Source organism: Ornithodoros turicata, chromosome 1, assembly GCF_037126465.1.
Source record: "Ornithodoros turicata isolate Travis chromosome 1, ASM3712646v1, whole genome shotgun sequence".
In the NCBI taxonomy this organism is placed as follows: domain Eukaryota; kingdom Metazoa; phylum Arthropoda; class Arachnida; order Ixodida; family Argasidae; genus Ornithodoros; species Ornithodoros turicata.
In genome coordinates, this window is record NC_088201.1 from 156,054,377 (window position 1) to 156,081,463 (window position 27,087).

General features: G+C 42.9%; 1 protein-coding gene across 6 annotated transcripts in view; it reads right to left on the minus strand.

Annotated features, from left to right (window-relative positions):
- Positions 1-27,087, minus strand: part of LOC135378682 (zinc finger protein 62 homolog) — a 99,415-nt gene that overhangs the window by 28,369 nt on the left and 43,959 nt on the right. For 4 of the 6 annotated variants that reach the window (XM_064611763.1, XM_064611762.1, XM_064611761.1 and 1 more), the window contains 6 exons: positions 26,630-26,749; positions 21,746-21,874; positions 12,847-12,960; positions 8,522-8,635; positions 6,819-6,932; positions 2,998-3,117 (listed from right to left, as the gene is read on the minus strand). In XM_064611763.1, coding sequence (XP_064467833.1) covers positions 2,998-3,117; positions 6,819-6,932; positions 8,522-8,635; positions 12,847-12,960; positions 21,746-21,874; positions 26,630-26,749 — 711 coding nt within the window. Of the gene's footprint in view, positions 1-2,997; positions 3,118-6,818; positions 6,933-8,521; positions 8,636-10,602; positions 10,647-12,846; positions 12,961-21,745; positions 21,875-26,629; positions 26,750-27,087 lie in introns of those variants that run through there. The other 2 variants (XM_064611764.1, XM_064611767.1) reach the window with 2 other exon arrangements.

Sequence of the window (27,087 nt, forward strand, 5' to 3'; positions counted from 1 at the left end):
TCATTTTTACATTTTGCGTGTTTTTAATTGGTCACATGGATTACATTGCTGCATATCACAGTCGTATAAAAATGAAGGCTTACACCGTGTTTCATCCTCTTTAATTTTCTTCATATTCTTTTTTAAACATGTTGTATTTCAAAAAGCAGCAAGGAATGCCTTGAAATGTATAATCTCTGTTGGCTCGTACTTTTTTCCCCCGGAAATTATCTAGCCTCCTACTCGAAGATTAGTACCGGAACACCACACTAGGCGGGTGATCTTGGATCAGTCAGGGTATATAATACTATTTTGCCTGATCACAGCACAGCTGACTAATTACCTCTCTACATGTAAACGCAAGTTATAACATCTGATTAGCACTTAACCTAGGACTTTATGGTTTCAGAGCATTTGTCAAAAACGCTCACTAAAGTTTTGCCAAAAGAGCAAAACACAGATACTAAAGAGTGATATGCAAAGTGATATAAATTAACTTGGCGATGTACTTTCTGAGTACTTGAAGTACTTTGCCTAGTACTTTGTACTGTACTTGAAGTACTAATGATACCAGGTACTTGGCACTTTACTTTAAGTATAATTTTGAGGTACTTTGCCCATCACTGCGTCTCAGTGAGGGCAATTTGCCGGTTAAAAATCTGGTTTCACCCTAAAGCGGCAACCTTCAATTCCGGGTGCAAACTCGGGGAAGAATCAGGTTAAACTCTAAAACTTCAGGCTCTAAGCATCACATGTTCATTCAAAATATGAAAACTGCTCCTGTCCACTTTACACCGAAAAATCCACCGTGAGACCTCACATCACCCAATTTACAGCTTCATAAATAAAACACAATTTTTGCCCCTGCGACTTCGTCATAAAACCTTAAAGCCAGGACACACAAGGGTGCCAGTTTCGTGAACTCGTACACGTGCATCGCTCGGTTGCACAGCAACACGACACTTACAATATTTACAATATAAGTCGAATCGAATATCGAATCGAATGGGGAAAAAAATTCCGAATACCGAATCGAATTATCGAATATTCGTGCAAAATTTACAATATGTGACTTTCACACTAAAATTTTCCATTTTGTAGCCTATGGCTTTAGTGTAATTTTTCTGGCATTAGCTGTCACAAGAGAGACATGCAGTTCTTCTGTGTAAAGCCCCTACTCTTTAATTTTACATGAGAGTGCTTCCTGCTTTTCAGGTGAGCCTACACTTACTGGAGTGGTTACCTTCATTTCAAAATTTGATGTCAGGCAGTAGCATGTTACATGGATGAGGCTGTAATTGTTTCAGACAACTACAGGCCATTTGTGAAACAAACGAATTGGCATCCTGCCTCAGCTTTGCCATGAACACCCTTTAGTTTCTTTGCACTCGCCCTAGGAAGTTGCACTACTGAAATTTTAGATGTAAAGGACATCTTTCAGACACTCTTCTTGCTCGTGGACTGTAGTCACTATTCGAGAGTTCTAACTTTTTAAAGGCAACCTCACAGGCATCAAATCAAAGTCCTTCGCCGCCACCGCTAAACTGCATGTGGGAGGGGTGCCACCCCTTCCACAGACGATGTCTACAAAAGTAACTTTGGATAACGTTATCTTAAACTAAACACCGTCCTGCTTGTGTTGGTCCTGCAGCAAGGGCAATTTTGTAAAGCAGGCTTCACCGCATGCACGGGAGCATCAGGTGAAGCCCACTTTCTGGTTGTGGGGTTCATATTCGTGGAATAGCCAATATTCGAAAAATCGAATATTGGATATTCGATTCGCGAATCGAATAATTCGAGCGTTTGATATTCGGTTCGAATTTGAGAATTCGAATATTTGCACACCCCTAATATATATACAATATCACAATATCAATATATACAATATATATACAATATCACCCATACAGGGGCATAATACCTACCACTCGTTTCTGTAGGGGAACTTAGATTCTGTGAAAATGTTCTAACGATGCATGCTAGACACAAAAAGGACAGGGCAGTGTAAGGGAAACCAGCATGTGTTTCACTGCAATGCCTCGCACTGAGAAATTTAAGGGTTGGAACACCCGTTAATGACTCCTCAAGAATTAAGCGTTCTTGCGTGAAGTGTACGTTGGCTTAGAAACACCCCTAAAGCTATGCAACCACATCCTACTTTTCAGCATATTAGCTCAGTCCTTACAACACACGCCTCCTCTTTCTGCTTTACCAGCTACATGCGAGAATACACCGAAGTGCGAGAATCTGTGTGTGTGTGTGTGTGTGTTTGTGGGACGCATGGAATTTTGGTCCCTTTTTCCAGAACGGATGAATGCTATACGGCCATGTCTAGTTTAGCGGCGCCACTCCATTTGGACATTGAAATCTACATACCTCAATGTAATTACACAGGATGTATCGTAATCCATAACAAATAAGTAGAGCCTCAAGTTTTCGGGAAATATTTTTTTCTAAATCCGGGTGAAATGCGAATTCGGGTGAAAGAACTTCCAGTATGCTAAATTTGGGGTGAAATCGGGCTCAGTTACTCGAACTAACCGTACTGGTTTGGCACAAATGGTGATGTAACTGCATTTGCTGCCAAACAAGTTAGTGTGCATTCCCACACACGTCTCAGTGAGGGCAACTTGCTGGGTAAAAATCGGGTTCCACCCTAAAGGGGCAACCTTCAATTCGGGGTGCAAATTCGAAGAAAGGATTGGGTTAAACCCTAAAACTTCAAGTTCTATAAATAAGCGGCGCTCGGTGCCACAAATTCCTCTAGGGACCAGTTTCCCACTGAAAGTTTTGGCAGTGGCGACCATGTAATCTCCATGCACCCATTGTTTACCTAAGATAGCCTACACGCATCTCTCCCTCTTCCCGGCATGCTCTTCGCCCGTTCCCTCTCGCCCGTTGCCAAGAATGCATAAGGAAAGCAACGGGTATCATTTGGGGTACTCCTACACATCAGCTGTAGGGGTGGGTTTTCGGGTTAGACGAAGTGTAGCAGGTGGGGTAGCTGAACATACTCACCAGAACTGCCTTTTGTTATAAATTCTTCAGTGTTTCCATGGCTTTCCCGGGACAGTGACATAACGGTGCCTTGAGGCTCCTCCTTTATGTGGACAGAACCATGTGCTTCCACTGTTGCTTCTATAATAGGAGAAAAATGACACACATTTTAATAGTTTACTTTTATAGTAATAATTAGAGCCTGAAGTTTTCGGGAAATATTTTTTTCGAAATTCGGGGCGTAAAAATGGGGTAAATAAACGTGTGCACTAAATTCGTGCGAATTCGGGTGGAAAAAGTTCCAGTATGCTAAATTCGGAGAGAAATCGGGCTCAGCTACTCAAACTAACTGTAGTGGTTTCGTACAAACGGTGATGGAACTGCATTTGCTGCCAAACAATTAAGTTAGTGCCTTCCTACAGATGTCCCAGTGGGGACAGTTTGCCGGGTAAAAATCGCGTTTCACCCTAAATAGGCAACCTTCAATTCGGGGTGCAAATTCGGGGAAGAATCGGGTAAAACCCTAAAACTACAGGCTCTAAATCATCATTCTATGCATTTTCATAATAGCTGTTGCTGTCGTCTGCTATGGTAGTCGTATGTATGCTTCTGCACAATAAAAATTGAAATTTCTATTGCACAATCACGATGCAGATCTTGCAGGGCGAGTAGCGCCCCTAGCGAATCGTGCAGACGGACCCCTCATAGGGGCAGCACTGTAGCCAGACCGCCAAGGTAGCCACATGCTATTGCTATATGTACATATGTATCTCTTATGTTGCTGTATGCACAGGAAAGATAGTGTGTGTTGATTGGTTCAATCGAGACCAGCGGGGCGGGGGTTCGTACCAGCCCCCACCAGCTGATCCCGGTTAAATCCAGATTGTTTGAACTTTTAAAATGCTATTACGTACATATAGGCTGTCATGGTGGCCAGCAATGGCCGCATCACGACATTGGAAGTACAGTAAATCTCGGTTATAACAGCCCCACTTATAACGAATCTTCGGTTATAACGAATGCCTCACGAACGACCGTCAAAATTTGTATTGAGTCTATGGAAATTGCCCCCGCCTATTATGAACGAATTGCCGGGGAGCCTTCGGTTACTGTGACCGAAAGAGCTCCCTCGACCACTGGAGAAGGTGAGCGCGCGACGTCAGACGCCCGCGGATTTGTCAGGCGCCGCTTGCACGTGACCTCGCTTTGCAGCCAATGCGCTGTCAGTATCAGCGCGCGCTGCACGTGCACCCGTTTGGCCGATGATTAAGGCGTCATGGATGCAGGTGAAGCGGGAAACATTGCGAAACTGCTTCAGAAAAGCTGGATTTGTTCATCAGGCACTGGCTACAGACGCCGAACGTGAAGTGGACTTTGGTGTGCGTGATACCGACACAGAACTTTGGGACAGAGCAACGGCTGCGAATCTGACTGACGGCTGTCAGTCTTTCGAGGAGTTCGCGACAGCAGATGACGACGCACAGGCCGTCGCGGACTTGAGTGATTCGGACATCATTGCCGACGTGCGCCCGCCGCCAAACGAACTTTCCGATGACGATGATGATGACACAGTGTCTTCCCCTCCTTACATTTTAACTACAGCGGAGGCACTCAAGTACGTTGCTTCGGTCCGCGATTTTGTGTACGCGAAGGCACTCGCCGCGGCCCACCTGGACCACCTTGATGACTTAGAAAACGCCGTGATCTCCGCAACTGTGTATAAACAGGCGCCGTTAACGATGTATTTTCAATGAACGGCATACATGACTCATGTTTCTTACACTGCTGGCCTTTTGAATCAAATTTTTTGTCCATTCCATTTATAGCGAACTTCGGATATAATGAACAGGTTGCGCGCGACCGTCAAGTTCGTTATAACAGAGATTTACTGTAGTTTGAAAACCTCGTAATTTCGAAACTATTCAAGAATGCTGCTTAGATTAGATAGACACTAGCAACAGCAAGAACTTTTGCGATCGTCACGCTGGATCACACCCCATATTATTATTTTTTTTTTTATTGTCATCGGATTTGTACGATTTGCTTGGGTGCCCACATATATTCATTATGCGGCGTATCGGTCTTAAACATAATAAAATTTCGACTGAACTGCCACAGGAAAATAAACACACAGAGAAATATACAGTACTGCAATTGTTATCTGTGTCTGTGGCGGCGCTGTAGTTGTATCCATTACCAAGGGTTACCACACGATGCGCAAGAGATTTTGGTCACATGCGGTAACAATAGATACCAACTGCTGCTTGCCACCTACAAGCTCAAAATTTCGCTTTACTATGGCCTTTATATGACATTACGGCCTTTATTACGGTATTTATTATGACCTTTATATGACATGGCTGGTATAATCTAGTAAGTTCCGGTTTGTTGCCAGAATTTCAAACACAATCCTTTGTGCCTTCTGCATACTTAGACGCTCGTGTTTTTGGATTAAGCCTGGTAAAATCCATCTTCACCCAGAATTTGCGTTGTTCTCACCTGCAGCGAAACCCATATATAGAGAAATATATTATTCACTTACTTATTTTTATTTTTATTATATTCTATTCTATTTTAGTAGTAATTTTCAACCCGAAAATCTGCTTTTCAGCCTGATATTGCCCAGTCTCATCCTGTCTTGCAGCTATTGAAATAAAACCCGATTTGTGCACCTCCGATTTTCCAAAAAAACAAAATCCGCAAACACAAGAGCCTATACGTACTTAGGCTGTTTCTGTGTATTGAGAAACTGGGGGAGGGAGGGGGTTGCAGAAATCGGGGTTTATTTCAAGGGCTCTCAAACAGGGTAAAACCCGATGGAAAAGCAGTTTTACAGGCGAACGCATTTCTTGTATTTCAGATTAACATGAGCAACACTGCTGCATGCACAGTGCTTTGCATTCTCCCCTGCTAGTGGCTGAATTTGCACTTGGCAAGTTCCCATTCAAGGCTTCTCGGGGTTCCGATTTTCCAACTGGAATGCTGTTGTGAGTGTGAGCCCGAAGCATCACATTCGAACAGCATTGGATTAGGAATATGTAGAGCCTAAAGTTTTCAGGAGACATTTTTTTTCTAAATTCGGAGGGTAAAAATCGGGTAAATAAACGCGTGCTCTAAATTTGTGCAAATTCATGTGGAAAAACGTCCAGTATGCTAAATTTGGGGAGAAATCGGGCTCAGTTGCTCAAATTAACTGTACTGGTTTGGTACAAACAGTGATTTAAGTGTACTTCCTGCCAAGCAAGTCCGTGTACATTCCTACGAACTTCTCAGTGGGGGGCAATTTGCCAGGTAAAAATCGGGGTTTCACCCTAAAGAGGCAACCTTCAATTCGGGGTGCCAGTTTGGGGAAGGATAGGGTTAAACCCTAAAACTTCAGGCTCTTGGAATATGTAGGGCCCCGTGTTTTAGGGTAAAACACTTTTTACGTCCCTCTGCCCCCAAGGTACCACCCCCCCCAAAAAAATGAAAACAAACTTTAAAAAATGACAATTTAGTCACCAATACAGGTGACTGAACTGCAGAACACTAAGCATTGGACATTCAAGACAGCTGTTCCATACCTTATGTTAATCTAAAGTGAAAGAAGCACTTGTTTTTTTTACTTTCCAGCCGATATCACCCAATTTTACTATTTTACGGATCCCAAAATAAAACCTGATTTTTTACACACCGATTTTGAAAGGACACAAGACCTGGAAACACAGGACCCTAGGAATACGTTGACAATAAAGACAGGTTTTCGTGCAAGCAGGATTTCAAGTGTCAAACTAGGGGTGCCCAAATTATGGGATGGCGTGGATTGTGAAGCAGATTCGTTTTCTGCTGGTTAACATACGCACCAAAATCAATCATCACTTCTTCCGTGTTTCCGTGGCTTCCTGGGGAGAATGACGTAGCAGTGTCTTGAGGTTCCTCCTTTAAGAGGATGGAATCTTCTGCTGTCACTGTTGCTTCTAATAGGAGGGGAAAAAATCATACGTCTACGTAAATAATTTTTACAAAACGTAGTGCAGTATAGTATCAAAATCGCAAAAAGCCCCAGAGCAGGGCAACATTTCAGTGTTGCCCTGCACTGGCATTTTTATCGATTTTAATGCACAATCAAACAGATCAGTTTTTAACGTTGTTCAACTTGTTGCCTTATCATTCCGTCTTCAACATCAACGATAGTCATGCCTGGAATATTATCATTGTTTCCAGACTCCTCCAAACATCAATCAGGGCTGTGCCTTCCCACCTAAGCCTCATGCTGAGAAATGTAACGTTTAGGACACTAAGGTGTGCAAGTGGCGCTGTAGGTGACAATTCATACTAAGTGAACAAGCAGCAAGAACAGTGAGAGACTTTACCAGGGAAAACTGCTAGGTTTAAGACACTCATATTGTTGACTGCCTCAGAATCAATAAGATTGTGTGTTTAGACTTAAGATGAAGTAACAGTCTGCCAAGAAGCTTTTTTTTTTCCCATGGAAACACGGCATCAGAGCCATTTAGCGAGTGATTGTGGACCTTGTCATTGGCGACCTTTTTGAACAAAATAAGTCGAAAACTTGCGGTCCATGTTATGTACTAAATACATGCTCTCTTCTTAGAGCCTGTAGTTTTCGGGAAATATTTTTTTTCTAAATTCAGAGGGTAAAAATTAGGTTAAAGAAACATGTGCTCTAAATTCATGCAAATTCGGGTGGAAAAACTTCCAGCATGCTAAATTCTGGCAGAAATCGGGCTCAGTTACTCAAGCTAACTGTACTAGTTTGGTACAAACAGTGATGTAACTGCATTTGCTGCCAACCAAATTAGTGTGCATTCCTACAGGTCTCAATGAGGGCAATTTGCCAGGTAAAAATTGGGTTTTACCCTAAAGAGGTAACCTAGAATTCGGGGTGCAAATTCAGGGAAGAATTGGGTTAACACCTAGAACATATGAAACAAGCTACTGCTGTGACAGTGGGGCGAGAAAGTAGAATAATTTCCGCTCGGAACTGGGGCAGTGGAATACCGCCATATTCAAACACTTGCTTGAGCTCCACAAAAGCTTGTCTTTTTTCTCCTGCAGGAGGAGATTACAAGAGGAGGACAAATAGGTAGTCACAAATAGTTCTCTTTGCCGATACTACAATTCACTTTTCCCGATGGTTTTCCTAGAACGACAAGTTGAAGGTCCACAGGGATTTCGGGTTTTTACTCGAATTCTTGAAAACTTGTCCCGGAGGAACTATCACGAAAAGCTGGGTTTAACCCGAAAACAAAGAACCCAATGAATGCACGGCGCTTTGCATTCTCCCGTGCACCCATTGGTAGATGAGTTTTAATTTTAGCCGAGTTGGCAAGTTCGCATTCAAGGTTTTACTGGGCTCCTCAGAATTTCTAACTGGAATGGGGAACCGAAAGCGTCACATTCGAGCGGCGCTGGATTGGGAATGTGGTGACAACAAAGACAGGATTTTGTGCAGCAAGATTTCTCGTGTCAGACTAGAGGTGATAATGGTGTAGATTGTTAGGTAAATACCGTATGTTAGTTTTCTGCTGATTAACATACACACCAGAGTCTGTTATCACTTCTTCCACGTTTTCACGGCTTCGTGGGGAGAACGATGTAACAGTGCCTTGAGGTTCCTCCTTTATGAAGATGGAATCACCTGCTGCCAATGTTGCTCCTAATAGGAGGGAAAATTACGTCCCGTAAAACCAGGGTGCCTATGAAATTGCGGCCTTCAAATTCCCCGACTTTTTCAGGTTTTCACTCACTATTTGAAGCCATTTCCCTGAACAAAATAAAAGGGTGCTTGGTGCATGCTGCTCCGTTTTCACACATATCACTCATAAAGCGGATAATTTATTGGGTGTTAGCGAGGCCGCCCTACTTTTCTGTCTCCGAGATTGTCGTATTGGCGAAGTGCTACTCGCGGTCGCTCAACCGCTGATAGGTTTTCAGGATTTGCTGCGCATAGTCATGGCACTTGCCTGCGATTTTCCCCCCAACTTCATCTGCTGTTTGGAAAATTCCCGGACAAATCCCCCGACTTTTCCAGTCCCCATTAAAATTCCCTGACAATTCCCCCAATTTCCCCGAATTCACACCCCGAATTGAAGGTCACCTCTTTAGGGTGAAACAAGATTTTTACCCGCCAAACTGCCCTCACGGAGACACCTGTAGGAATGCACTAACTTGTTTAGGAGCAAGCACAGTTACATCACTATTTGCACAGAATTAGTTCAGTTAGTTTGAGCAACTGAGCTCCATTTCGCCCCAAATTTAGCGTATTGGAAGTTTTTCCACCAAAATTTGCATGAATTTAGAGCACCTGTTTATTTACCCAATTTTTACTCCCCAAATTTAGAAAGAAAAAAAATTTCCCGAAAACTTCAGGCTGTATGCGTGAAGCATGCCGTGGTTTCCCCGGGGGTGGACATTAATGGAGGCTGCATACAACTGTGTACTAGTTTCGGTTATCGGACGTGTAGCGATGCATTTGCGGATGAGCGCAGCAAACTCGAAAACTCCGCGTGTCACTTTGTAGCTGTTGTACTATTCATGTTCGTTGCTGTTACTACAACATACAATTTCAAGTTTGCCTCTGAAAAGCACTGCCCTTGAAATGAGATCCCATTTTTACCTTCCCCCCCCCAATATTAAAAAAAAAAAAACATACAACACAAAACACAGCACCCTAACCTACTTAAACACCTCAATTTCAGATCTACTCTTTAGCCTAAATATTTCTACTGAAAAACAGATTTTTTTTTTCATGTGAAATAGATGACACGTGAAATTTCCGTAAAAATAAACATGGAAAACAATAACTCCTGGTGATAAGGCACAGATTAGTATTCAGCAGAAAATTGTTAAAACTTAAATTAGTGAGTTATTAAATTAAAATTAGTGAGTGAGTTTTCACCCTCAGTGTGGGAACAAAGACAAAGGACGACAAATGCACTGAACTGACAACGAGACATTTTTATTTCATGAAACTGTGGGTGCATAAATACACCTCTCCCAAACTCTCCATGTGTCTAACTTCCTGTTTACAGCTGTGCTATCACTCCCTTTTTTGTTATCCTTAACCCCCGAATTCATACATGCGACATAATGGTAAACAAAAAGCGGACAAGGACAAGGAAGCAAACAAACGAACTGCTGCTTCCTTGACTTGAAAAAGTGACCTTTACTTGGCAAATTTCAGAGTTCAGTTCGCAAAATTTACATAGTTAAACTTCAATGACATGCACATCAGGAGGTAACAAAAAACTTGTGAGAACAAATGGTGTTGACCGCATGGTTCTAGGTGACGTAGCTTATTTTTATTAGAATTCAATGACATATCTTTCACAAAACTAAAAGTGCGAGAGCTTGGGAGGGGATATTTTTCAGTGTGTTTATGCACCCACTTTTGCGCAACATAAAATTCTCAGGTTGGCAGTTCAGTGCTGTTGTCGTAGTCAAGGTGACGAACCGCAAAAAATACAGGTTCGTTCGCGTTCATATGTTACTTGGATTTCGTTCCGGTTCAGTTCCGGTTCGGCCGCACCAAGAATCTAACTGGTTCGCAAACCGGTTCAACACTTCCATTTTACATCTCCCCTAAAACTGCTTTTATCAGGAAATGTATGGCCAATAGCTTACTGCTGTTGTCTGCACTGACGACGGACTCTGGCAGAAAATGCAAAGCGCTGACACTGCTTCAAAAGACGACCACAATGCAACTGGTGGACAGGAACGAACTGACACATAAGCAAATCGACAGCAAGTTTGCCATTTCAAAAGCGACAGTTTGCGATGTATAGTCGAGCCCGTTTATAACAATATTGATTTGAACGTGAAATCTCATCGTTACATCAGCGTGTCGTTAAAGACGAGCTTTCGAGAAATTGCTGCTCGGGTTCGTATCTCGTTTGAAACCATTAAAAATAATCTTTCAAAAATAAACGCGCAAGTACCCACTGTTAAAAATATATCTGCCAGAATATATGCTTAAAAATAAACGCACAAAAATAATCGGCGAAATATCCCCGTTTAAATATAAACGCTAAGGAATCCACGGTTAAGAATATATCGTTAAAACTAAATCGTTTCAGAATCCCCCCCCCCAAATCCACCCTACAGTTGCTAGAGTCATGTGGTATGGCCCAAATCAAGGTGAACTGCAAGCAAGGGGCTTAACCTAACCTCATGGGTGTATCCCGTTTGAAACCATTAAAAATAATCTTTCAAAAATAAACGCGTAAGTACCCACCGTTAAAAATATATCTCCCGGAATATACGCTTAAAAATAAACGCACAAAAATAATCGCCGAAATATCCCCGTTTAAATATAAACACTAAGGAATCCACGGTTAAGAATATATCGTTAAAAATAAATCGTTTCAGAATCCCCCCAAATCCACCCTATAGTTGCTAGAGTCATGTGGTATGGCCCAAATCAAAGTGAACTGCAAGCAAGGGGCTCAACCTAACCTCAATGGACCAAACTAGCCTAAACTGTCCCAAACTAACCGAAACCAAACTAAACTAACCTAACATAACATGATATAACACGGCGTAAATTGCAATCAGACCTCCTCCGTGCTAGATGGTGAGGGGATTTTGAAACAGTTTATTTTTAATGGTGGATTATTAAACGGTGATCTCTAAGCGGGGATAGTAAGCGGTTTATTTTAGGAGATATATTTTTAACCGTGTCTTTTTTAAGCGGAATATTCTTGAATGTTTTATTCTTAAACGTTTATTCTTAATGGTGGATTTCAGCTTGAAGACGAGAGAACGAAGTGAAGAGGGAATAACCAGGGTGTCTACTCAACTGTAGCCTTCAAACTCCTTGACTTTTCCAGATTTTCACTGACTGTTTCAAGCAAATTCCCTGACCAAAACAAAAGAGAATTTGGTGCCTGCTGCTACCAGATGCTTTGATACCAGATCCCTCATAAAGCAGATCATTTATTCAGAAATTAGTAAGACCGCCCTACTTTTTCCACCTCTGAGATTGTCGTGTTGGTGAACTGCTACTTTCCACAGACGTTTCTGCGGCGTGCTTTCTCAACCACTCATCAGCACTCGTGATTCACTGCTTACCATGACAGCACTTGTCTGCGATTTTCCCCCGACTTCAGCTGCCTCCTTCGCAAATTCCCTGATAATCCCCTGACTTTTCTAGTTGCATGAAAATTCCCTGACAATTCCCTGTTTTCCAGGTTGGTAGACACCCTGATAATGTTCTCTACTTTGCGCAAGCCCCTTCCGCCCCTTCGAAGTCGTGTGCCTTGCAATGCACGCATCTAATCCCCAGCAGTCATGCACGGATTAACGCACTGACTTCGACACTTTAGCGGGCACGCAGGTGAAGGCTCTTGAAAATGCCAATGTAATTTGTTTTCAGTGAAATGGTGCAATTTTGCTTTCTAATTTTCATGAGTTTTATCGGCTGCCAGGTGAATTCCTATCGCTCTATGAGGGGAAGCGCTTTTGTGGCAATCATTATATCGATGTTTCGTTTACATGTAGTTCAGTGGGAGAGCTGACGAGAACCAGCAATTCGATCGCAATATCGGAGTTATTGTTCTATCAAAGATCGTAATAAATGGGTTCGACTGTATACAAAGTCTACAACACTGCAGGCTTCAATTATGTCATTCTTTTACACCTTTATAAAGTGTTTTTCAATGCAGCAGAGTTCCCATTTGCACACAGCACTGTAACGAATCTCTCAATGACTTGTCCTGCTCCATTTATGACTCTTTTAAGACTGAGCCTGATATAGTAAAACTCCCGATATAGTAAAATTATCCACAAGTCCCAGCCAGTTTACTATAAAGTGGTTCTGCTGTACTTATGTTCATTGTTATGTTGGTAAACAGGTAAATATATACACACCAGATCTGCCTTTTGTTATCAGTTCTTCCGTGATTCCATGGCTCCCTGGGGAGAATGACGTAGTGGTGGTATCCTGAGCTTCCTTCTTTATCATGATGGAATCACCTGCTGCTTCTAATAGGGGAAAAATAATGTGCACCTTAATAATATACACCACATTTTTCACAAAATGCAGTATCCAGTTCAACACTGTGAAAGTTTTATCCACTCTTGCAGCGCATCCACGGGAAAGCGAAAGCGTATATACGAAAGGGGCCATAACTAAGGGTGTGCGTATATTCGAGTTCTCAAATTCGAATCGAATATCCAATATTCGGTTTGGCGAATGTTCGACTTCTCCCTGAATATGAACGACACTACCCCGAAAGTGGGCTTCGCCTTGTGCTCCCATGCATGAGGTGAAGCCTGCTTTACGAAATTGCCAGTCCTGCAGGACCAAACCAGGCAGGACGATGTTTACTTTAAGACAACGTTATCCAAAGTTAATTGTGTGTATACATCGTCTGTGGAAGGGGTGGTGTCCCTCCCACAATGCATTTTAGGTGCACGGGGACTTTCGGAAAAAGTTCGGAAAAAAGTTCGGACTCTTGAATAATGACTGCAGCCCACGAACAAAAAGGGTGACTTCAAAAGACCACTTATGTTCAAATTTTCAGCAACGCAACTTCCCCGTGCCAGACATACACGCTCCAGCAAAGAGACTAAAGGGTGTTCATGGCAAAGCTGAAGCAGGATGCCAGCTTGTTTGTTTCACAACAACTATAGCTTCATCTGTGTCACTCATATGCCACTGTCTGACATAAAATTTTGAAATAAACCTCCAGTAAGTGTAGACTGACCTGAAAATCAGAAAGCACTCTCACATAAAATTAAAGAATAGGGGCTTCCCACAGACGGATTGCATGTGAATAATTATGAATGCTAGAAAAATTACATTATAGATATGGGCTACAAATTGCAAACTTTTAGTACGAAAGCCACATATTGTAAAACTTCTTAGAATATTCCATATTCAACTCAATATTCAACATTTTTTCTCCCATTCGATTTGATATTCAATTAGACTCCATATATTCGGATTCGCAGACACCCCTAGCCATAACTCACGAGCTCTCAAAAGGCAGGCATGAAATCGCCCTGATCAATTGGGTGTGCAGGTGATAAAACTGCTGTGGAATGGAAATCAAGTGTAATACTTTGGAAAAGTGCTTGAGAGGGGTGAATCTGCATACCTGCCAACCTTGGCAAACTCAAAATTCGGGAGGCTGCCTGCAGTGCGACCGGGGAAGGGGGGGACACATTAATTTTGTGCACTCGAAATAGCATTGCCACTGTATTGAGATTCCTCTATGTCATAAGTAGCCACTAGTGGGTGGAGCTGTGACACACTATTGTTGCTTCCATCAACCACAAATTGCAAAGACGCGCCATTTCGGGACATTGCATATTGCATGGCCGCAGCCATTTCACCGATGATGCCAGCGGTCTTCGTCCGTTCACACCTGTGGCACTTCACTTTGTTCCTTTTTAAGAACATCTTCCGGTACAGCGGTCACACGTGGTTGCTTACGCACTGCGGCTGGTTGTCCCCAACCAGAAAACCTGTTAAAGGGCAGTTGGCACATATGTGTAACACGTGCAGGTATTTCTTCTCCTGTTTGGAGAGCGCCATCGGAGGAAACAAAACTACAGTAGGAACTACTGTAATGAAACTGTAACGTACTGCAACGAAACTGTAACGTGCTGCAAAAAACTGTAACGTGCTGTAACGTACTGCAACGAAACTGTAACGTACTATAACGAAACTGTAACGTACTATAACGAAACTGTAACGTACTGCAACGAAACTGTAACGTACTGCAACGAAACTGTAACGTACTGCAACGAAACTCTAACGTACTGCAACGAAACTGTAACGTACTGCAACGAAACTCTAACGTACTGCAACGAAACTCTAACGTACTGCAACGAAACTGTAACGTACTGCAACGAAAATGTAACGTACTGCAACGAAACTGTAACGTACTGCAACGAAACTGTAACGTACTGCAACGAAACCGTAATGTACTGCAACAAAACTGTAACGTACTGCTACAAAACTGTAACGTACTGCAACAAAACTGTAACATACTGTGACGTACTGCGACGAAACTGTAACGTACTGCAACGAAACTGTAACATACTGCAACAAAACTGTAACATGCTGTAACGTACTGCAACGAAACTGTAACGTACTGCAACGAAACTGTAACGTACTGCAACGAAACTGTAACGTACTGCAACGAAACTGTAAAGTACTGCAACGAAACTGTAACGTACTGCAACAAAACTGTAACATGCTGTAACGTACTGCCACAAAACTGTAACATGCTGTAACGTACTGCAACGAAACTGTAACGTACGCAATGAAACTGTAACATGCTGTAACGTACTGCAACAAAACTAACGTACTGCAACAAAACTGAAACGAACTACTGTAATAAATCTACTGTACGAAACTACTGTATGAGACTGGACTGACGATAGCACGAGAGCAGACGTCTCATTGAGGAACATGGAAACACTCATCTCTCTCTCACATCATCTGCCACAACCTCCGGCTAAGGATAGTCGTGCCGCAGCTTTTAAAGGAAAATGAAGGAAGAAAAGCCCAAAGACATGTACAAAATACCGCACAAAAGTGTTTAAAATGAGATATACTAAATACTGAGAGCTAACTGTAATTATGATACAGCTGAAAATCCCTGTAAGCAACGGTATTCATAACGGAGTACCAAATACTTAAAAACATATTTAAAATAAATTTAAGATATACTTCTCGAATTTTCCCAACTAGCACAATCTTCTTCCTTGGTAAGCACAGTTCAGACTGCACCAAAATGCCGCCAGCAGTCGTTCGCAGGGCGTCAACCCGTTCTCATTCCAGCACACTCCTACTACGGCAACCTTTTTGATAATGTTACTGCAGTTACTGCATTCTGGGGTATGAGATACACTCATCCGGGTCAGGGGAAGATTTTGGATAATCAAAGCACGTCTACAAATCAAGTGAGTCACAATTGTTCAACATGTAAGAAGAACGATTTCTAGACCAATTGAAACACGCAACAATCAACTCATCGTCACGGACGGCAAGCTGTTGAATGTCCCAAAAAAGATGACAGCTCATTACGTCATCAATCACATCACCATTCTTGGTCGCTACCGCTCAGCTATAGCGTGTTCATTCTTTCACTGGCTCTTGGTGAAGAAACATTGTGTTTTCATCCCTGATCACAGCCCTGTCTTCCACAAAACAGTGTTGTTTTCGTCTGGGAAATCCGTCCAAAATACGGTCTCGAGATGTCGCCAAGCAAGCAAAGGAGGCTGCCTGGTGGGTTCCATGATGCGACCTGAGAATGTAGGCATCTCCCTACCTAAATCAACCCTACTGGACGGTAATCCTTCCATCACTCAGACAAAATGGACACAGAGTGTACTAGAACCAGAGCAAAGAAACGAAAACTGTGAAACGCTGCGAGAACCTGGCAGCAGTGGCAAGATGATTGAAAAAATAAGGTACTGAGTAGAATGTACTTTGTGTAATTTGATGTAACTGTATTTGCACACCAACAAACAAGTTGGTGTGCAGTCCCACACACGTCTCAGAGAGAGCAATTTGCCGGGTAAAATTGGGAAATCGGGAAAAATCGGGTAGAAATCCGGGGGTTTCACCCTAAGGAGGCAACCTTCAATTCAGGACGCAAATTCGGAGAAGAATCGGGTGAAGCCCGAAAACTTCAGGCTCTAATGATAGCGCATTTAAGCGACGAAGCAGTCATTGCCAAGGTGTGGCGTAGCTGTCACTGCCTCCATCCAGTGTTACAATAGCAGAAGCACTGAGCCACATTTGTTCACTTTGTGCTTTCGTTCACGCGAATACACTTGACGCGGCCTGCACCACCGCCTACATGCAAACCCACATAACAAGGTACTTTCAATAAAAACTAGGGGTGTGCAAATATTCGAATTCTCGAATCGAATCGAATCGAATATTCAATATTCGATTTTTCGAATATTCGGCTATTCCACGAATATGAACGACACAACCCGAAAGTGGACTTCACCTGATGCTTTTGTGCATGAGGTGAAGCCTCCTTTACGAAATTGCCCTTGCTGCAGGACCAACACAGGCCAGACGGTGTTTAGTTTAAGATAACATTATCCAAAGTTAGTTATGTAGACATCGTCTGTGGAAGGGGTGGGGCCTTTCTCACATGCAGTTTAGCGGTGCCGACAAGGGACTTTGATTTGATGTCTGTGAGGTTGCCTTTAAAAAGTTAGGACTCTCGAATAATGACTACAGCCCACGAACAAGAAGGGTGTCTTAAAGATGTCCTTTATGTCTAAAATTTCAGTAGTGCAACTTCCTAGGGCGAGTGCAAAGAAACTAAGGGGTGTTCATAGCAAAGCTGAGGCAGGATGCCAATTCGTTTGTTTCACAAATGGCCTGTGGTTGTCTGAAACAATTACAGCATCATCCGTATAACATGCTACTGCCTGACAAAATTTTGAAATGAAGCTAACCACTCCAGTACTCCAGTAAGTGTAGGCTCACCTGAAAAGCAGGAAGCACTCATGTAAAATTAAAGAGTAGAGGCTTTAAACAGAAGAATTGCGTGTCTCTCTTGTGACAGTTAATGCCAGAAAAGTTACACTAAAGCCATGGGCTACAAAACGGAAACTTTTAGTGCGAAAGTCGCATATTGTAAATTTTGCACAAATATTCGATATTCGATTCGGTATTCGAAATTTTTTTCCCCCATTCGATTTGACTCGCACACCCCTAATAAAAATCTTCACGTAACCTTGTCGCATGTTCACAGTTTTGACTTAGCTACCACTTCCTCTGACTTTGAATATGACAACAAGCACATTGCACGTTACCGAGTTCGTTACCACATCACGTTCTCCAGTTCATGAACATGCAGCAACAGCGCGCTGACGGAATGCTTCGCTTGCAGACTCAGCATCACGTAGATGTGTACCCGTAGGTACGGTAGCTATGTCATACCAAGAGAGTCCCTGAAGTGGCACAATCTCCCATATTCGTCCATTATTTTCACGTCTGGCATTTCCCATTTCATAACTCCGTTTGTGGTGATCAGACACTTCTGGTGTATTTTGAACTCTTGGGATCCTACACCCTAGCAATGTGATGCACTGATACAGATGTTGTACTGGTAACTTTTTTTCATCCAAGGAAAAAAGAACAATAGCAACAACAGCGTGGGTGCCAATGTCTAGCTCCATCTGTAGTAACTTACACTGCATGACTTTCTTGATTGAGTATAGCAAACAAAAATAATAAATAAGCTAAAAGTAAATAGCTGTTTCGGCCTTTTTGGGCCTCTTCAGCAGCACGCCGCTCAGGCGACACTTGAGCAAGTGGCGTAAGGTCACATGGAACATGATAAGCATCGAACCCTGCGTTTGTCAATAATCTACATGATGTAATCAACATTATTACTGTTCGTTATCCTGGGATACCAGTTTTCCTTTTGGGCGACTTTAACTTTGCGAACATTTTATGGTCAGTCACACCACCTTGCATTGTGCCATTCTCATCAGACAGTTACGGTTTCCTTAACCTGTGTTCCGAATTTAACTTAGTTCAGCTCGTTAATGTACCAACCAGAATCACGCCTGCAACTTCATCCATACTTGATTTGGTGTTGACAACTGAACCTAACCTTGTATCATCACTTACTTGCTTCGAAAGCCTAAGTGATCATCGTATGATTCACTTCACTCTTAACACCTGTACTGAACCACGGGCCACAAGAAAATGCCACAAGACAATTCGGGATTTTGCGAGAGCAAACTATGACGCCATTAACAACGGCTTGCAAACATTTCTGGATAAGTTCCTGGATGGTTTCGAGAATCGCTCGATTGATGTCAACTGGTCCATGTTTGTAAATGAAACCCAGCGCCTTGTCAATGATCACATTCCACTTCGTCGTATCAAATCATCACCCCGTTCGCCGTGGTTCAGTAGAAGGCTGTGTAGATTACGGAGCAAAAAGAAGCGTCTCTACCGCGCAGCTCGATTGTCAAACTCGTGTTCCCGCTGGGCTGCTTATCGACAAGCGGAAAGTGAATACAAAACAATGTTTAACGACACCAAGTCCTCCTTCTTTCGAAATACTCTTCCATCAATGCTTACATCTAACCCGAAGAAATTTTGGAATACTTTTAAGAATGCGACTAACCATAATAAATTTGAACTTCATCTGCCCAGCGGCGAACCGGTCTCTCCCCATGAATGTGCCGACCATTTCAATAAGGTTTTCAACAAAGTGTTTTCCAGTTGTATTCCTGACCTGGCCAATGTATACCCCAGTTGTAATTTTACACCTATGAACCCGATAGCCATCAGTGTGCCTGGCATCGTCAAAATAATCGAGTCTTTGAAGATATCCTCATCATGTGGTGTTGACAACAATAATTCAAAGTTCCTGAAAAATACCAAGATGTACAGTTCAATCATTCTGTCCAAACTCTTCGAGCAGTCTTTGCAAAGCGGTACCCTGCCAAACGACTGGAAGATTGGAAAGGTAGTTCCAGTTCATAAATCAGGTGATAAATCTCTCGCTAGTAATTATAGGCCGATATCACTAACTAGCATATCTTGCAAGATCTTGGAACATATCATATTTAAATATCTCACAGAGCATCTAGACAGCCATGGTTTCTTTTCGCCTAGACAGCACGGGTTTCGCAAATCATTTTCCTGTGCAACACAACTGATTTCGCTAACACATGACTTACACACCTATTTGGATCGCGGATCACAGGCGGACTGCATCTTCCTAGATTTTTCAAAAGCATTTGATAAAGTACCTCATTCCCTACTTCTTTGCAAATTACGCGCCCTCAATCTTGACCTCCAGGTACTAACATGGTTAGAGTCATTTCTTTCCAATCGCACCCAGTACGTAACAGCCAATGGGCGTACGTCTTGTTGCCTTCCGGTCACTTCCGGTGTTCCGCAAGGTTCGGTCCTTGGCCCACTTTTATTTTTAATATATGTTAATGACCTCCCAAACTCCCTGTCTTCACCTGTTCGTCTGTTCGCTGATGATTGTGTGATATATCGAGAAATTAATAACAGCGCTGATACAGTTATTTTGCAGTCTGATCTATCGCAAATGTTCGCTTGGTGTAGGCTCTGGGGGATGGAACTTAACCTTAACAAGTGTAAATACATGTCTGTTTCTCGTCAACGCATTAGCTCCACGCGTTCCTATCACATTAACAACTTTCAGCTAGAATCAGTCACAGCGTACAAGTACCTAGGTATAGTATTAACAACCGATCTCTCATGGAAATCCCACATTAAATATGTCACAAATACCGCACTCTTGGATACATTCGGAGAAATTTTGGAATGTGCCCGGTTCACCTCAAATTAACACTATATAAAACCCTCGTCCGACCGAAATTAGAATACAGTCAAACCTCGTTACAACGAAACGCGATACAACGAAATTCGCGATAGAGCGAAATAATTTGGATTCCCCGGCAGATGGCCATAGAGATCAATGTATTTTAACTCCCGCTACAACGAAACACTTTTTAGCCGCCGCCTCGATACAACGAAAGAACGAGATAAGGTTTATGACCCCAAAGCCGACTTTAGGGTCATGAAAACAAAGGGCGCGAGCTGCGTCCTGTTCCCGCATCGAAAGATGGCACGCGCGATTATGGTCGGGAGGAATCTGGTGCCTACAAAAGGAAGTCTGAGTCATTGGAAGGTTAGGGATTTTCTTCCGAGGCATCTTCTTTTCGCGCTTGTTTTGAACTGTCCGGTTGCAGCCAACTAAAAAGAGCACGAGACGCAAGGCGCCATCGCGCGCGTGGGAAACGCTTCGTTCGCGTGGCGGCGTAAATGACGAAATCAGCCTAGATGATTTTCTTGACGGGGACAAACATGCCGTAGCAACGGAGAGCCTTACGGAAAATGCACTGTCATAGACGTAGAAGGTTTGCGGGAGATCGCAACACGATATGGAGAAAGCTGCGGAGGCTTCGGCGGCGTACGAACAATGCGTGACACCGCGTCTTCTAGGCACGACGCAGACGCGTATAACCGGCTATTTCACGCAAGAATAAAACGCCGTAGGTGCACCTTGGCGCTGTATTTGTAGTTGTTGTCATTTTTCACGAAAAACATTTCCGCATCGTCGCGGGAGTTATCGACGCTTATCTACAGCGCGCACCCTCGCAGAGGTCGCGATCCGTGACCTTCAATTCGGTACAACGAAATGTTCGATACAACGAAAGAAATTGCAGTCCCCGTGGGTTTCGTTATATCGAGGTTCGACTGTACGCATCATCAGTCTGGGATCCCGATCACTCCACATTAATAGAGGAATTAGAAGCGATCCAAAATCGTGCAGCTCGTTTCATTTTATCAAACTACAACCGCACAGCTAGCGTATCCTCGATGAAGACCTCACTGTCATTAGAACCATTATCAGCACGTAGAAAAATTGCAAGGTTATCTCTTTTTCACGCCATTTATTTTCATAACCCTACCTTAAAAGAACAGTTGCTTTCCTCACCACCATACATCTCATCTCGCATTGACCATCAATTCAAGGTAGGAGTCCTGCATTGTTGTACTAATTCTTTTATGAGTTCTTTTGTACCACGTACCAGTAATGATTGGAACAGCCTTCCGTCGTCAGCCTTTTGTGTCAATCCTAATTACTTTCATAAGATCATTGTGAACCATATGTAACCACTCCCCTCTGTAATGCTATGCCTTGAGGGTATAAATAAATAAATAAATAAATAGCATTCATAGAGCTCTTGTGGCTATGAAGTAGCATAGCATTCGTAAGTTCCTCACCAGAAAACCTGCCAATCACCGGTTCTGGAGCACATGCTGGTTCCCCTGGTGGAGCAGATGAACTGGAACTGGTATCTTGACGTTCTTGCTTGACAACGAGGTACCCTGTGCTTGAAGCAGTTTTTATGTCTAAGGAGAGAAACAAAAACAAATGAAACACTACTGTTCTAGTAATTCCTCATTTCGACGCATTTCAACAAAACCCTGAACACACCAGAAACACATTGCAGAAAGACAGAAATCATGCATTGATGTCTGCAAAAATGCTGATAACATTGTGTTAGTGGCTATCTGTCCTCTGCATATGCGGATCAAGGCTGCAGAGAATGTGCACTGATCCTCGAGAAGACATTCTGCGGCTGACAAGAGGACCCGACAGCCTGTTAACACCGGACATCCTCAACATCACCCGCTTCAAATCTTCTTAACCACTTGGACATATTTTTCAGGCATCGTTTCAACCGCTGAGTCCCACTGTCTCAAAACATTGATGTTTCACGTTCAAGTTTTTGTTTTATTTGTCATCATCCCTACAGTGTCTGGATTCCGCTTTACCTGAGTTTCGTCTACATCTTTCACCAGTCACCGGTATTACACCCATTTATCGTTGTTCGTGCATCACAGGTTTCAAGTTTCAAGTTTATTGTTGTTGTTAATATACCTTATCAAGGCATGCAGTACAAGTTTTCCCGCAAAGGGGATCAAACCCCCGTAACGCAGGTCCACAGCCCGCAGCGTCACACACCAACAGCGTCACACATCAATAACAAGGTGAAAAAAAAAAAAAAAAGCAAAGAAATAATTCAAAAATACTTATAGACAAAATTAATTATACACTCGAAAGGAGAGACAACAGGAGTGCAAACAAATAGCACCGGGAGAGGAAAAGGGTATCACATATTAATCACCAATGACAGTGGGCCAATTAATCAGCACATAAGTACAGCAGTCAACCGACGTTTAAAATCTGCTGCAGAAGCTGCACTCGACATAATGTCACGATAATTGTAAAAAAAAAAACAGGAATTAAAAAACTCAAACGTTGACGACCATAATTCGTCCTACATTTAGGAATAATAAATTGATGAGAATGACGGAGTAAGTAGGCGGGATGCTGTTCTACTAAGCCAAAAGTACGTTGAAAATTATCCATGTGGTACTTCGATTCCACAAATATTTTTAAAAGTAGTTTACATTTGTAAGTGGTAATAATGTTAAAAATACCATATGTAACTATAATTGAAAATACAGATACAAAATACAGAGAATACATCAAAGGGAAGACAGCCTATGGCATGCAAGGCCTTATTCTGCATTCGCTGCAAAATAGCTAGATTTGTTTCAGTGGTCGATCCCCAGACAAACATACAATAATAAAAGTGTGAATAAATTAAAGAATAATAAGACCTAATTAAGACCTAATAATAAGAATAAAATTTTTGCCTTCAGTGGAAGAATGTGTCTAGCCCTACTTAAGACACCATGGTGATGTCACTCTAGTATCTCGTCCCAACCTTCGGTGACCTCTGAACGACCTTCCTACACAATAACGTCACACAAAAAAAATAGTTCTATGCAGGGAAAGAGAACCTCTACCACGTTTTGCTGAGACTGAATGGACAAAAAAAAAAATTCATGTTACGATATTGCCCCTGCCTCTTATAACTGGCATGGTTCCTGCACCTAGGAACAGGGCTCGAACTTGTAGACACTATTTCAGTCACCGTAGCAACCCTACCGTAACGCTCTTCCACTGAACACTGCATGACTGTGACGTAACGTTTGCCCACCAATGCAACTCTCCACAGGAATGACAGTCGTTCTAACACCAAAGTTTTACGGCACTTGTCTCAGCACCCGTTTCTACTGCTGAGAGTTACTGGTGCCAAAGGGGCATGGAAGGTACTTGGAACGTACAGGGTGGTCCACGAACCATGATAGAAATTCATAGTAAATAGCATGGACAACAGAGAGAGACATGTGGTCAAGGATTTTTTTTTATTCTGCCAGGAACATTTGCCACATATTTGTATCGTCTTTATTTCACTTCAATTGATGGAAATTTAATATCTTGGAAGTGAACTCCAAAAATTCCCAAATAAATTTTCCAAAAGAATCCACGGAAACGAGTCCTTGGCGCCACCCTTTTGGCACCACCCTTGGCCTGCTCTAGTCTGAGCACCAAACACCGAATAACCGGGCGAAATCGGGTTTAACCCGAAAAAGTCACTCCCTAGTTATTCACAATGAATTTCTATCATGGATGGTGGGACACCCCGTATATTCTGCATCATATGAACATACTACCCTCAGTAGCAGTGTGTTCACACAAACAACATTCCCCACAATGCTATTGTGGAAGCTACGAAAAAAACGTCGTAGCTTTCTGCTGTCACGCGATCGCGAGCACCCAACATCGTGTCTTCGTGGGCACTGATAACCGTGCAGAATATCCTGCGACATAGCCACTAGAATATTCTGTAGCAGACGACAGGAAAAGACGCTGAAGGTGTCGTCTGCTAAGTGCACGGTACGCCACTCCCAGGTAAAAAAAAACTCCAGACAGCACAGCCGGTCTGGGGATTGAAATACGTGTCACCTCCCCCCAGCCACGGCATGGGAACCAGTAACCCACAGCAGCTGGTAACTTGTAAGTAGAAATCTAATCCGATGTGCAGGGATCCGCCACCACTTCGCGCTCGCCAGGTCTGAAAAACCGGTACTGAAACCATTACTGAAAACCGGTACCGCAAGTAGCTTGGAAACACAAAAGGGAAACAAGAAGTCGACATTTCTACGTACGTCAAACAGAGGGACAAACACAAAACGGAAACATGATTATTTTCAGAAACAAACCCTGAGAATTATACATAGGGCTGCCCCGCGTTGTCGAGTTTTATGTTTCTTGAAAGGGGGGGGGGGGTGAAAATCTGATTATATTTCAGCAGCCATAAAACAACTGTGCTGAATATCAAATGCTTAGTGTTGTCCAGTGTTCGTATTGGTGGCTAATTTGGCACTTTGTAATGTTTGTTCCCAGGTTTTTTTGGGTTTTACCCAGAGTGATGATGATGCATATCAGGGGGTAAGAACGGGATTTACCGTGTTTTGCCCTAAAACACAGGGCCCTATACACTGCCTTGAGAGAATTCTAGTCATGAACGAGTCAGTACTTTGTACTAAGAGTTTGTATTTTGATTGATGAACAACGAATACTACTTATTAGGGCAAAACCTTCATGCAAGGTGTTGCAAAACGAGAAACTTGTGGCATCTCTAGCCTGCCACTTCAAGCACATGTTACCAGATTGGACCGTCGTTCATGTGTGTTGCTGCTCTTGAGTTTGTCGAATGAATCAGTTTGATTTGTGCCGAAATAAGTTTTTCGAAACGTAGCCGAACCATTAAAAATCCGCTACACGGTTTCAAGAGAAACGATGGGCTGGCTTGCTAATGAGAACGTTCCAGCCGGGCCTTTTCGTGAACCAGTAACCTTTTCAGGTTCATTTTGGTTCTGCCAAAAATAAGTTTTTAGCAGTTTTCATTTCGGGTTCAGTTCTATGTAGTTCTGATCTTGAGGTGAAATTTATGCGAGCACTAGAAAAAAAAGAGGGTGAGATATTGCTCAATTTCTAATATTTTCTCTAAACGACCATAACACTTTGCAAAAAATTTCAATATAGCTCCAGACAAATATCTATTAGTCTGCACAGTTCGGGGTCAGCTAAACCAGTCTTCTATTCTTGCGAAGCGATCAAAATGTACATTGTTGGCTTGAGTAGCCTGTACAATACAAAATAATATAACTATCACTTTTTTCAGAGCGCAGTGGCACTTTAAAGGGACGATCTCCTACAGCCTGGGTGATTCCGAAACTTAGCCAAAACTAGTGTCACGAGTACTGTACACATACAACCATCAAAGTTTCATTCGGAATAACCAAGTCGTTTTCGAGGAATTTGTCGAAACGTGCCGTAAGAGCAGACGACGAAAGCTGCGCCTCTCTCATGCATACGTCACGTATGACGTCGACCTGCGTGTGCATCGTCGTTGTCATGGTAATTGTAACTTGCAGAAGCACCTTGGGTTGAGTAATCCCCTTTGCTCTCGAAACGGGGACACTCAGGCATATACCTCAGCGAGCGGAGAATGTAGTTCGAGCATTGACTGTGGGGTCTCCCATAATGTGGCGCACAATCGGATACGTGGAAGCTAAGTCACGTGTTTTCTTTCCGCGAGTATTTAATACGGCTTTTAAATAAGCACGTACTCCTCCTCCATGTACGTCGTCAGCGACACTTCATTTCGAAGCATGATCAGTGTACAACGGGGAGTGTAATGGAAGCGCGCGTAATATATTTGTGGTCGGAGCTGTAATGCGACCGCGCGCGCTGATGGCCGGCGACTTCAGATTTGTGATTGTGGATGGGGTTGTTCTGCGACTTTTAACTTGTCTCTGAGGATTAACATAGTTGTTCTGAACCACCATGCTTGCCACTACTTAGAATGCGCGTTTTTCACCTGAGAACTGAAAGAAAATGTACGATAGTTGCCGCGGTGCCCAGTAACTTCTGAAAGTCGTCTGCTCACGCCGATGCACTAGCGCGCGCAGAAGCAGACGATTTCTGTATCCCATCATGGACTTACCCACAGAGCGACGTGGCCCTTCTTATTGTTGCCAACACAGATCGTGGCATGCTCTGCAATCTTTATCAATTTAATTCGGTTATTTAATAACTGTGGCATGTTTTGTCGGGGAAATTAGCAGTACTCCATTTTCAACAAAGGGCAACCGAATGGTACGCTTTATGAAAAGGGCAGGGGGTACGAGACCGTCCCTTTAAGGAACATCAGGTGAGCTACAATGCACCCATGAAGTGCTCACCTGGAAAGTTGGCTGTGACAGCTACAACATTCCCACAGTCCTTGGGCAAAATACATATAAGGCCAGTATTGAGGGCTCTTTTCTCGGTGCTGCTTGCACAGTCTGGAACCACAGTTGCCACTGAGGAAGAGAGAAAACGATGAACCACGAAATCTCAACTGAGACGGATGGGGGATAGCAAGAGTGCACGGGCGGAAGGGCAGCAACAGAAATTGTGAGGGGACAAGAAAAGCTACATGAAAGAGGAAATGGAGGGAGAGCATAGCATCTATGTCTTCCTCAAACTCTGAAAAAGCAATGATAGGTATTATGACCACCCCCACGTGCTGCAACACCAACTGTGCATTGCTGACATTAGGTGAATGGGATAAGATAACTGGGTGGAGTACCACCCCTGGCAATAAAACTCCTCATTCATCATCTAAAAATAAAGTTGTTGTTGTTGTTATTGACAACGG